Source organism: Nicotiana tabacum, chromosome 16 (assembly GCF_000715075.1).
Source record: "Nicotiana tabacum cultivar K326 chromosome 16, ASM71507v2, whole genome shotgun sequence".
In the NCBI taxonomy this organism is placed as follows: Eukaryota; Viridiplantae; Streptophyta; class Magnoliopsida; order Solanales; family Solanaceae; genus Nicotiana; species Nicotiana tabacum.
Genome location: NC_134095.1, coordinates 163,477,507 through 163,491,466, shown reverse-complemented (window position 1 = coordinate 163,491,466; position 13,960 = coordinate 163,477,507). Strand labels below are relative to the sequence as shown.

Below are 13,960 nucleotides of genomic sequence, written 5' to 3'. Positions count from 1 at the left end.
AATGAGGGGGTCATGAGGTGTTAATTTGGGGACGGTTGGAGGTGACGCCGCCACCGGATGGTGGTGGGATTTTGGGGCGGCTACTAGAGTTTGGGTCTCTGAGTTTGAGAAGGAGACGATGAGGGTGGTGGTGAGAAATTCGGACAATAATATACTTGATCTACCATCATCAAGTCCTCTCGATGGTCCCAAATATGGACCTGCGCCTCTAGCCATCCTACAAATTCATCGTCCACCCTAGAACGATCATCCCGCTGATAATGTGTAGGCACCCATGCAGGCTCCCTCGGTATAGTCTGGGGACGGTCAAAATGGCGAAGTACACGCTCTGTGGCATGATGCTCCACCACATCCAAGCACATCATCGGGAAGGAAGTGCTCCAAAGCAGTCGGTCGATCGAGCAATAATCGAGCAGTTGAGCTAGAAACTCGTCGTTGTATGGCGTCCAGATGAACTATCAAATAATAATATAAAAGTGAGTATGCGCAACACAAGTGAATTTATAACAAGTAAGTTTAGGTACATATTTACCTGTCCGGCCACCAGCATATCTAACACATCCCTGACAAGGGGGAGATTATGATGAGCATCACTCCCTCGGTAGTTCCCACGCCGGAGAACCCACCTCGTAGCTAGAAGGAGAAAAGGAGGTGCTACACCCGACTCTAGTGGTGGCAGAGGTGGCTGCAACGACATGATCTGCTCCCAGGCTCAAACCTAAGATAAAAGGTTGACGTAAAATTTAAGAGTCATTTTGACTATATAGAATTCAGAGTAATGAACAGAGTATTCGAAAATGTTGTCACTTGTAGAAGCAGCAGAAAATCACATATGTCCACCTGGGTGCCCATGCTCGCCCGACACATACTCTTGTACAGGTATGCTAGAACAGCAGCACCCCAGTTGTATTGGGGTAACTCATCTAGCTGCTGCAGATGATGCAGAAAGCGCAGACTTACTAGATTTCTCGAAGTGTTCGGGAACAAGACACCCTCCCAAAAAAGAAACATCGCCAACCTCGTGTACCGGTCAATATGGAGATCCTCTGTCTCGCCGGTAATGTCGGGGTGCAATACCTCCATATGCTCTCTGATAGCTGTTACAAAAATGCGACTACCCCCTCTAATTGCAGCCTTACCCTGTGGTCCGAAACCAGTATACTGCCCCAGCAAATCCAAATACTAGGGATGCATCATAGCTCTCATATATTGGGGCAGTGCAACGGCCAGTCCATCTACACACAGCCCATACAAAACCTGAACATCCTGAAGCGTGATGGTGGCCTTTCCAGTAGGCAGGTGAAAAGTGTGCGTCTCCGGTCGCCACCGCTCTATCAACGTTGTGATGAGAGGCCAGTCGATCTGCATCCGCCCAATCTCAAAAATCCTAAGGAAGTCCGTAGCACGCAGGCAATGGACTACGCGGGCATGGAAATCTCTTTCCCTCAAAAAGTCCCACAAGTCGTCCGGTATCCTGACGCGGAGAGTCTGATCCAATAGATGTCCCACCTATACATAGGCAGACCTATGGTCACCCTGTAACACTAATATCTGATCCGCGGTTGGTCCAGGATGCACATGCGGGAAGTCCATGTCGTCTACTGTAATTTAAATAATATTAATTGTGTGTTTGTGTTATAATAAATTAAATAATTAATTATTAATTGGACTGAGTAATTATCTATGTGTTCTAGGCTCGATATTTGAGGTCCAGTAGCACCAAGCTATTCTTAATTATTATGTGTGTCAATTTCAATAAGTTTAAAATTTTGTTAGTTTAATAAATTAAATAATTAATTTTATAATTGGACAAAGTAATTATCTATGGGTTCCAGGCTCGATATTTGAGGCCCAGTAGCACCAAGCTATCCTTAATTATTATGTGTGTCAATTTCAATAAGTTTAAAATTTTGTTAGTTTAATAAATTAAATAATTAATTATTTAATTGGACAGAGTAATTATCTATGGGTTCCAGGTTCGATATTTGAGGCCCAGTAGCACCAAACTATATTTAATTATTATGTGTGTCAATTTAAATATTTTTAAAATTTTGTTAGTTTAATAAATTAAATAATTATTTTTTTAATTGGACAGAGTAATTATCTATGAGTTCCAGACTCGATATTTGAGGTCTAGTAGCACGAAGCTATCCTTAATTATTATGTTTGTCAATTTCAATATTTTTAAAATTTTGTTAGTTTAATAAATTAAATAATTAATTATTTAATTGAATAGAGTAATTATTTATGGGTTCTAGGCTCTATATTCGAGGCCCAGTAGCACCAAGCTATCCTTTATTTTTGTGTGTGTCAATTTCAATATTTTTAGAATTTTGTTAGTTTTAAAAATTAAATAATTAATTTTTAATTGGACAAGGTATACAACTATGAGTTCCACGCTCGATACTTAATTTGACAACATATATTAATTTGTTAGTTTTGTAAGTTTATTTTATAAATTAAATAATTAATTTTGTAAAGTGTAATTGGATAGAGTATGTAGTTAGTACATACTTAAACTACAGAGACTCTACGCTAAACGGCTCTATCTTTTACTACGCTAAAAGGCTCTATATTTTACTACGCTATAAGGCTCTATATTTTATTACGCTAAAAGGCTCTATATTTTACTACGCTATAAGGAACTATATTTTACTACACTAAAAAACTCTATATTTTACTACGCTAAAATGCCACTATTCTTTAAGCAAATAAATAATCTAAACTAAATAAAAACAACAAATATATGAACACAACATTCACGAAATTACATATAAAACAGTAAAAGATATTTGTGAACAATTTCATTAACAATAAAAATAATTTCTCAAGTTTTAACTATTTTCTTAAAACACTAACTAATAATTTAATCTGGGTAAAAATAACACACAAATTTAATCGCAAACATAAGACAAATCAACGTGGAAACATATTCAAGAAAACAAATATGCATATGTTCTACGAGTTTCGACATAAACTAAATCGGAATACCTCGATTTATGTTTTTTGAAATATCGAAAATTTGAAATTTTGACCCCGAAAGAAGGAATCCAAGGCTTGGGTTGTATGCAGGACCTACGCTCTTCATTTTTTGTGTGACGGGTGGGACCCAACATTTTTTTTAAAAATCGATGGGAGGACCAACAGAAATGGTGGGTTTTTTTTTTTTGAAAGTTGTTGACTGGTTCTGTCGTGGGGAAAAAGGAGGGTTATATTTTTTTTATAGGAAAACGCAGTATAATACTACATTTTCCTTAAACGTAGTACTATACTGCGTTTTCCTATAAAAAAATAATTTTTTAGTAAAACGTAATATGATACTGAATTTTACTTTAACGGCTAACTTTCTGTTAAAGTAAAACACAGTTTTATGTAGAAATATAACTTTTTTTAATTATATAAACATATTTTTTATCCAAAAAGTCCATCATTTTAGTTTCAGACTCTTACTTTAAGAAGTACTCTATCATTATTGTTAATGTAACCATGACATTTTTCATCTGAAGGGTAACCTTCTGCAAACTCCTCAGATACTGGAATCCTGTAACAGGAATGATGCGTCAAAGTTAGTAAAATTACTCCTTAAGCAAATTTTCTGTCAGAAATCTTCATTATTTTTAAGAAAAAATGTATCTCTTTCCATTTAATTACCAGACCACCTGGCCAAGTGCATTACAACAAATTATGCAAGAAAACTTGCAATACCAAAATTTGGATAAGTGATAAAGCCAGATATAACCAACTGAATGTTGCAATACTATTGGTACATAGAGAAAGGTAACTAATAAGTCTACAACACAGCAGAATAATCAAATTTAAATGGGATACTCCTCTACGCCAATTACTCCTAAAAATAGACAAAAAATAATTTTAATGGATTTTAAAAGTTTTTCTTTATTTAATTGCATTTTATGTATTTTTAAATCTTAAAATCATAGAAAAATCATAAAAATTGTCACATTTTAATTTCATGTCATCTTAGATTTAATTTGCACTTTAGGAATTAATTACTCTTTAATTGTTAGAATTAATACATAAAAATCAAATAAAATATTTTTTAAATTTTACATGCATTTTTTAATATATAAATAGATTTATTTTTTCTAATTAGATTTAAGTTAGGTTTTAATTTGTTAGAATTTAAAATCAAAAGAAAAAAAAACAAAGAAGTAGATTTGGTCTTCTAATTTTGTTTGGGCCAGCTTAATTTGAAGCCTAAAATGTAATTTGCCTTAAACATCCGCCCCAACCCAATACCATGCCCGACCCGCCGGCACAGTACTCCCCGCCTCTCATTAAAACGCAGCTCCACCTTCGTTCACTGCCTAGTTGAGTTCAGTCCGTCAAGGTGTTTCCAAAATCGATTGAACCCTACCCCCCCAAAATTTCGATCGCTATTCTCTTCGAATTTGGGGATAATTGTTCAGGATTGGAGTTGAAGTTTCATAGACTTAGAAAGGGATCTGATTCTGTGAATACAACTCTGACCTTCTGCGGAGTTATTTTTCTAGTTGATTTCTGGGATCCAAGGCAGTTTAGAACTCGAAACTGAAGCTGCTCTGTTTAATTTCTGCTGTTGAAACTGGTGTTTATCTAGTTGAACCTCATCTCATAGCTTCTTCAGACCTTTGTAGTTGTTTTTCCTGTTAACAGGTACTAGTATTAATACTCGCGCGATGCGCGGATAATTAAAAAGAACGATGTACACCGTAAAATTTAACATGTTAGTGTTAATACCATCTTTTACAACCATACATTAAAAATATTTTAGGACTTCCGTAAAACTTTCATTCCATCTCCTAATAAATGTTCAATAAAAAATAATGACACTATACAATTTGCTTGATATGAAGGTTCCATGAAAAATAATTATGCTATACAATTACTTGATATGAAGCATGTGCCTAAGGGAACATTATTGTAGCAAATGCTCATGGACATATTGCAGTGCATTTTTCAGAAGTTGTCCTCTGTATTGATGTTTATCACTACAAAAAGGCATGGGTAAAAATTCAAGAATTTCTTGTCCTTGGACGACAATTTTTGACGGAAATGAGAGACAACATATATTGTATTACTGATGAGATAATGAAGAAGACATGCTAGAATGATCCTTTAGAAGGAAACTTAGTTGACATCTAAAATTGTTGTACACTTTCAGATTTTGAATAAGTGTAGAATAAAATATATTCAAATACATCAATAGCTTGGATTCTAGGAAGCCGATAGATCTCATCACACCAACATCAGAATCTAGATGAGCTTCATATGCATGCACTTGGACTACAGATAACATAGTCATAGGTCACTGTTCTATGTCAGTACAGGTGACATCCTTTTAGACTTTCTCAATGCATCTAGCTTATATTATGCTCTCTGCAATAAGTTATCCAACTTTGCATTAAAGTAAAAAGTTGCATACTACCTCAATATAGAATTCTCCAGTTTCTGGTTCTTTGGCCACTGTTACTGTCCACCCAGCAGCAGATGAGGATTGCTAGTATAATCCATTAGTATTCTCCATTTCTCACTAATCTGCAAGCTCTAACACGATACGACAATAAAATACACAAATGCAGTAACCAATAATGATAGAGAGTAAATCATATATATAAAAAAAGAGAAATACTTAATTGACTTCAAGATTCTAGGAGTGAGGTGCTGGAAAAAAGCTAAAATGTCACCTCTGACGAACTGCCACATAACATAGTTATACCAAATTAAAAATATTAATTAAAGAAAATGATACATAAGACCAAAGGATCATAAGACAATAACAATACTCAATAATTAAATGATAAATCATTTAATAACAGCTCTTCCAATAGTTGCATGAATTCGATCTCCCCAAAACAAAAAATTTGAAAAGAAAGTTAAGTTAGTAAGGCGCATAACTTGAATAAAATACATCACAACTCGAAAAAATAACAACAGCTAAAAAAGTATGCACCTTTCATCTTGAATAATTAATTCAATTTAATTAGGATTTTCTGGTTTCTCGCGGTCTGGAACGTGCCATAATCTAACAACACGAACCTTCAAATTCCAACTCATTTTGGGCATTGATATTTCGCTGATATAGTTATAGTTTGGAGCCATACTTTGCAGTAGTTTGTGCGCGTAAGCTAAACCCTAAGCAATGTAGAGAAGCCTAACCTAAATAAAAGTTGCTTAAATAAAGATTTTTAAGGAAAGACTATCGTAGTAAATCAATTTTAAGGCATCTGAAATCTTAATTTTTAAAAAAGGTATGTGTAAATCAATGTGTAAGAGTGAGTGCGCTCAAGAAATGATACAGATCTTTATTTTTTTAGCTTTAGGCTTTTTGAATTTTTAGCCTTCGTTTATTTTTTTGTTAACCACGAAGCTTTAATTTTTCTTGTCTTTTTCCTTTGCCCTCTTGTTAATAATATTACTTCCTTTAATATAATATAGATGTAAGGTACAAAATATTTATTTAATTAATTCTTTCTTAAAAAAGAATACCTACCATAATTGAATTATACACAAAATTTAATTAAAGATATCTATAATAATGTATATTGTTCACAAATAAGGTCAAATACAAAGCTTGTACTAAATAAAAATTATTATTTCAACTTAAAATTAATGTGTAAGATACAAAACGAAATTAAGAAAATTTAATTAATTCTTTCTTAAAAAAGAATACCTACCATAACTGAATTATACACAAAATTTAATTAAAGATACCTATAGTAATGTATATTGTTCACAAATAAGGTCAGATACAAAGCTTGTACTAAATAAAAATTATTATTTTAACTTAAAATTAATGTGTAAGATACAAAACAAAATTAACTAAATTTAATTAATTCTTTCTTAAAAAAGGATACCTACCATAACTGAATTATATACAAAATTTAATTAAAGATAATTGGCTTTGATTAATTAAAGAATGAAATTCAACTTACAAAAAATCTTGGACTACTATTTCCATTAAATATGTTTCCATTTATAATTCAAATTGTTAATGTTGTCTTAAAATTGCCAAATGACTTCATTTTAGCTTGCCACTTGGCTTAACCACATGCTTCACTACTCTCCTTTTAATATAATATAGATATAGATGTTCCACATGACTGTAGTCCGCATTTAAGTTTATGAGTAAAGTTTGAGTCGCTCAAGTGCTTGTTCCTGATTAATTTCATAGAAACATCAATGATTTTTCTTAAAGCTCTCTATATGTTAGTTTTTTTGTGGTGATTGTTTGCTTAGAACTGCATGTTTTGCACTAAATTCTTTTCTCTGATTTGGTTTAACGATTGTTCAATGCTAAATATGTAGTTTAAATAGAAATCAGTCCTCTAAATTTCACACTCGGTGGTGTTTTCAACTGGAAGTGACTCCCTACTGTAATATATGTCAAAGTTGCTTAAATGTGTGTCATCTTTTGTTGTTATACTAAATGCTTGACCAAATAGGTATTAATCTGAGATTGTTAGCGGGAGTGAGCAGTTGTAAGTGAATACAATGGCTGAGATTACAAAGGTGATATACATTGCGTGAAGAAAAGAATGTGATGGTTTATTAGTATGAAGGAAGAAAATAAGCAATACTCCCTCCGTTCCAATTTATGTCAACTTGTTTGACTGAGCACAGAGTTTAAGAAAAAAATGAAGACTTTTAGAATTTGCGGTCCTAAACAAGTTAAAAAGGGGCCCAGAGTATTTGTGTGGTTATAAAAACTTCTATTTGTGTGGTTATAAAAGCTTCTCATTGAGGGTAGAATTGTAAGTTTAAGCTAAATTGTTTCCAAATTTAGAAAGGGGTCATTCTTTTTGGAACGGATCAAAAAGGAAATAGGTTCACATAAACTGAAACGGAGGGAGTATAAGATAGGATGAACCAGAAAGAGGCGTAAAAATCTTTTGGTTGAATCTAACCGGTTATGGGTTGTATACTCAATAATTGAGCGAAGTGAGAGTAGGGGATAGGGGGTGGGATGACTAAAGAAGAAGATGGCATAGGGAATATTGATGGACAAGAATTTCTTTTTTATATATATTTTTACGTGAAACCTGACTTGGACCGCATGTACTATACCCCTCAATTTATGATATGGTTTTGAGTGTGACAATGAGGCAATAGTTTCATTATGAACAAGAATAGGGTGGTTATAGGACGCATGCAATGCTGAAGTGTGCAACTGATTTTTTGAGAGACATTACAAATTTACTGATCCATAAAAGCTCCCCAAACAAGAAAACATATTAAAAGGAAACGTTTACTTTGACAAACTTTAGGGGGTGACATACCATTTCTCCTAAACTTGTGGGCATCCAAGTGATAAATAGAAGTACCACTCTCTCGAGTAGGGGTATAAAAATCCGAAAAATCGAACCAAACCGAAAACCGAACCAAACCGATAAAAAACCGATACTTTTTAGGTTTGGTTTTGATTTTGAATTTTAAAACCCGATCAAATTTGGTTTGGTTGTGGTTTTAATAAAAAAATAACCGAAAAAATCAAACCAAACCGACTATAAAAGTAGCTATTTAAATTTATTATGACACCTGTATATATGTATATTTTTATATAAAATTTCTAAAATTTTATGGTACATATTAGTCGTTTGTATTTTTAGTATAGTTTTTTGCTATTATAATAATCTAATTATTTGCATTTACATTCTAGTTTGATTGGTAGTTTTCTTTTGCTAAATACAAGAATTTATTTCATATTAAAAATAATCAATTTTTAATTGAGTACTTAAATTATTCATCACTATTTGATTCAATTATCATTAATATATTTTGGTAAATGATAGATTTCTCAAAGAGCAATTGGTTTGATAGTGTTACGTTGAAAATGTAACCGTCGTAATATGCGTTTGGTAGAGTATGTCTCATATTTAAGAAAAAACCGATAAACAACCGAAAAATCGAAAATCGAATCGATAAAAAACTGACTTAATTGGATTGTTTTGGTTTCAATTTTTGAAAAACCGACTTACTTGGTTTGGTTTTTATTTTAGAAAAAAACCGACCCTAGACCGAACCGAACACACCTTAATAAATAGTCTCGACTTGTTTCAGTTCAGTGAGGCGGGAAGCGCTAATTTAGCAGAATTTTCACAGGACCGAGAGAGAGAGAAAATCAAATGCAATCGAAAATTAGCAGCTTCTTCAAGCCCTCTTCTTCTACTGCAGACCCATCCCAATGTTGCAGTGATATGTTTGATTATGGGAGGTTACAGCCAGAAATTGTTGTTACTTACCAGCGCAGACCTCAAAATTCATTTGGGTACATTCTCTATTACTTCTTTTATCTTTACTTAATTCCTTTTTCTCTACTATTGAATCTTGAAATTTCTGTCCTCAAGATCTTTGATTGGAACTTTTCTTAATCCAATTTTTTATTTCCTTCTATATTTTATAGTTTTGCTTTTTGGACATTTTTTACATACATATTACCCAATTCTTTTCTGCTGTAGTTTTCCCCCCTTTCATATTTACCTAATTACTAGCTGTATAACCTAGCTTTGTTTTCTGCCTCTATGAGAGGTTGATTGGATATTACCTCAGTCGAATTACCAGTAAAACTAGAATCTTTGACTCTCAACATATGAAACTGATGTATTATATGGCTTTCGTTCAGCTTTTCGAGTTGGATTCTTAGCAGCCTACACTTCAGCACCCTGTTTATTTTTCTTATTTGAGGTAGTAATCAATTTTTGTGCTAAAAGGAAAAATAAAAGAATGAAAGCAAATTGTAGTAAAGGAAAGAAATTTTGAAAAAGTCAAACAGGAAAGGGAAGTCTATGTTAATGAGCAAGCACACTAAATCAAAATGTCGTGGTTGGATTTTATCCAAAATGGAAGGAACTAAAGAGAGGTAAAAGGAAAATGGAGATGATCAATTGCTAAGTAAGTGAGAAAACGCATATATTTGTTCATCATCTCTGTCGTCTACTTACAATTACCTTGTTTGTTGATTGAAACTAGCCTTCTCTCTCTTCTATAAGACGCAGATAAGGAGAACCAATTTAAGGACAGTTTCTTATCATCACACCATTAAACTATTCATTATGATTTTAAGTACAAAAGTATGATCATTACAATCTTTCCTAAAACATTTTCTTAATTTTTTTAAACAAGTAGGTTTTCTGCCAAAATTATGTGTTTGGAAAAAAATTACATCTCCGTGTTGTTACTACCATTGATGATCATTTTTATTTCCCCTTCAAGTTCTTTGCTAATGCTAAGCTGATTTTGCAGTGAAATCGATGGTGCATCAACTGATGAAGCATCCAAGGAAATAGACTTGGAGAAATTTGTGCCAGACCTGGGGGTGGCAAAGTCTGGGAAAGTTTTGAATAAGAAGAGAAAGTACGCCCAATTTTATTTGGAACTGGGCCAGTCTGATTTTTTATTGCATACTTGTACCGTCTGTGGCTTCAAGTATGCCAGAGGAGATGAAGGGGATGAAAAGTTTCATAAGACATTTCACAAGAATTATACGCATGGTATTCCATTTAAGGTAATTCAGCAACAGGGTATGTTATTTCAAATTTGCATAAAATTATTAAAAGATTAAGTTCTATCCTGCTGGGATTTGATAAAATGTCCAGGGTTGGCGGAATGAAAGAGTTCTTCAAATTCCTCCACTTGAAATTGGCCGAATTATTTTGGTGCTGGACGATGACCCTCCTCTTCAGAGAAACAAGGTTTTCAGATACTATTTGGTTATACATGAAACACTGTATTTTGACGTTCACGATTGATATTCTCTAGTTAATCATGTTAAACATAGTGTTCATAGACTTAAAGAGAGTGTGTTGTTGGCAGGTACAGGAAGTTGTGAAGATGATGGAGATGGAACTTGGAGATGGGTGGATATATCATCAGCTATGCAAGGTTCCGTTCTCTTGCAATTATAAGAAACTTACTGTCATAGAAAGTAAACTTCATTGTTCAAAGCTATTCACTAATCAATATCAAATTTCAACTGTCCAGCTTTCTACTTATATTTTTTATAATTTGAGTTGTAAGTTACTTGAGCTCAATGAAGCTTCTTAATCGTGCTATGACGTTGAATGGTTGTCCTCATTTTGCTGACTAATTTTTATGAAGAATTCTCCCTTCATGTGGCGGTTATGTGAGAGGCTGAGTTTGTCTAGCTATGTGGATGAAACTCTGAAACATTTCTCCTGCTAACAGGTTTATCTGTTTATATCTTCTCAAAGAATATCTGGATGTCTGGTAACAGAGCCCATAAAGAAGGCGTATAAGATTCTCTCAAAATCAGAAAGCAGCAGGTGTAAGGTTTCACCTGAGAAGGAAGTAAGACGGACTTCAACCACACTCCAATTTGGGGGAGTGAGTTTCCAAAGGGAAATTGTAAGAATAAATCAATCAACCAAAAGCCATGAAGAGTCTGATAGTGGAGTAATCTTGTGTGAGAAGGAAGCTGTATCTGCTTTATGTGGCATTAGAGCCATTTGGGTCAGTCCCTCCAACAGAAGAAAACATATTGCCAGCTATTTGCTGGATGCTGCTAGGTAATGCGATTCACTTTCTCAGAGTTGTTATGGTTCCTTGAAGTTTTTTTATTGTAAATATATTGCATGCTTAATGAACTGACAAAAGTTAAATATACGGGGTTCAAACTAGTAATTGCTCCTTTTGAATTGGAAACAAAAGAATTCATGTCTGAGAAACGAGACCACTGGAAAAAGGAAGAAAGGCGACAGTGACTGATAGAACAAAACTAAATTCCATAAGTGAGGGTCTGATGCTCTCACTTGACAAGTGTCTTTGTAAACTTGAAGCTGAGTTTTTCTTCGCTTGCACTTGATAATTTATGAAAGGGGTCCTGGTATGCAAGTATTCACAGAATCAGAGTGGTGTACGCCATCAATGTAGTATGAGAAGATCCTACCACAGTGTACTCTATCTATATTGCAGAAACAGAATGGTGTAGTACTTTCTTCTGCTCAAGTACATGATCGAGTCGCTTGATTGGTGCTTCTCAAGATGAAGAGCTGTCCTCCAGCTTCGTAAAGTTTACCAGAGACTTCTACTCTCCCGGTACAATTGCAGTTTCAGACATAATGCCTCTAGTTTTTCCATGCAATAATTATCTTGATAAGGAAATTGTTCTGAGGAATATAGCTGAGTGCTATCAAGGAGGTTTAGAGATGATTAAGAAGGTTTTGCCCACTGCTTCCTTTATTCAACGTGCAACATTTTCAAATTCATGCTATTACAAAGGTGTTCATGGTGATCAAGTGGCTGTTACGGGCAAGGATTATGCTTTACTCAAGCCTACTGAAGAACAGTGGATACAAATGCAAACGTCCTTAGATATCAGTTTCAAAGGAGTTCTGGGATTCTTGGTGCGGTATTTACTTGCATAACGCGAATTGGTTCTTGAATTCAATTGCCAAATGATAATGTCTTTAATATCTACAGTCATACGGAAGAAACTGAAAACTTTGTTGTTGAGCATCACTGGTCTCTACTCTCATTGTCTTTTAAGAGTTTGGCTAAGGTGCATTCCACAGGTGATAGGAAAATGAATGTGATAAGACAACAAATTATTCGAACTCCATGGCCTGGTCTGGTCAGTACCCAGCTGGGCCTCTTTTGTTCCATTAAATTTAGGATACGACACTATGTAAAATACTACTCTCAATATTGCCCCTCAGGATTTTGGTCTAGGGGTAAGAGTGTAGCATGTGATTTGAGGATTAGGCGCATGTCACGGGTTTGAACCCTGCCGCACTCAAGAGCCTGGTTTTTGAGTAGAGAAGAGTTAATGGCGGTCCCATTATTCACAGAGTTTCGGACCGTGCACTATTGCCCCTCTGAGATTTCTCCGTCATAAAAAAAAAAAAAAAATAGAAACATATTACCCTTATATTAGACTGCCCCTGAGATTTGATAAAAGAAAGGTGCATTAGCAGTTAATACATTGTAATTGGATAAGTTATAATGAATATGTCAAAACGAAATGACCAAGGAAAGAAAGAAAAGCACACCAAAATGAAAGATTGGATGTTGCTTCGTAGATGCTCACACGCAGAGTTCGTCGTTGAAGCATTGGATGTGCTTCTATTTCGCAAATAGAGTTTGTCTGACCGTGCTCTCTGCAAAATAACTGTTGCATTATAAATTTGGTCAAATAAGTTACTTGAAGTTGGTAAAATGGGTAATAACTATTTTCTTTAAATTAAACTCATTGTTTGCCATTTGCCGTCTGGAATGCCAAAGTTCCGCATAGATTTGGATTGCTTATGATTTACATTTAGTCTGAACTTGCTTCTCATTCTTCAATGCAGGGGAACCTTTTGCAAGAATTTAGTTCTTAAACGCTCAGAGTTGGCCTATTCTCAGCCAACCTCAGTTGGAAGGGCCTTCATATCCAGTTATACAAGCAGTGACTCTTTCTTTGTTTATACAACTTCTGATCTGTAGTAAGGGTTTAAGAAAATAGCATGTTGATTTTTTTATGCCAAGTATATTTCAGTTAGCCTAGTAATTTACTGGATAATCCATCTATGTTCATGTGTGGAAACTTATTGATATTTCTTTGTTTTGACTGGAGCAGACAAAGCTATTCTTTCCCAATATATTACATGGTTAAGGTAAGAGTCTGGCCAAGCTCTGTTACAGGTGTAGACTGAGTCTAGTCTGTAATAATTTTCTTGCTCTCAGCAGGTGGTTATATATCTTTAACTGGAGGTCAATTATTTGGCTCCACGCGAGAATAAGTTTTCTCTACGTTAAATGCTTCTTTGAATTTCACTGGTTCATTCATTTCTCTATTCAGTTTACTTTCAACTGTGTTGCACGTCAAATGACTCATCTAGTCTAATGCATTAATGTAAAAGAGGGGTTGAACTAATATAGATGACCATTGCAAGCTAAACTGGGAGAGCATAGTGGACTTTGACAGTCAATGTTTGTGGTTTGATGTGCCATCTGTAGTATGCCT

At 34.4% G+C, this 13,960-nt stretch overlaps 1 protein-coding gene across 2 annotated transcripts; it reads left to right on the top strand.

Moving 5' to 3' along the window:
- The first annotated feature begins 9,056 nt into the window (after positions 1–9,056).
- On the top strand, positions 9,057–13,550 carry LOC107798196 (protein CHROMOSOME TRANSMISSION FIDELITY 7). Of its 2 annotated transcripts, none has more exons than XM_016621163.2 (6): positions 9,057–9,265; positions 10,240–10,501; positions 10,593–10,688; positions 10,810–10,878; positions 11,182–11,522; positions 13,305–13,550. In XM_016621163.2, exons 1-6 carry the CDS (start codon positions 9,123–9,125, stop codon positions 13,438–13,440), a joined length of 1,047 nt encoding a protein of 348 aa, XP_016476649.2. In that variant the 5' UTR covers positions 9,057–9,122; the 3' UTR covers positions 13,441–13,550. The 2 variants fall into 2 exon arrangements, with proteins under 2 accessions (XP_016476649.2, XP_075089656.1); XM_075233555.1 differs by lacking the exon at positions 13,305–13,550 and adding an exon at positions 11,929–12,068.
- The last annotated feature ends 410 nt before the right edge of the window (positions 13,551–13,960 follow it).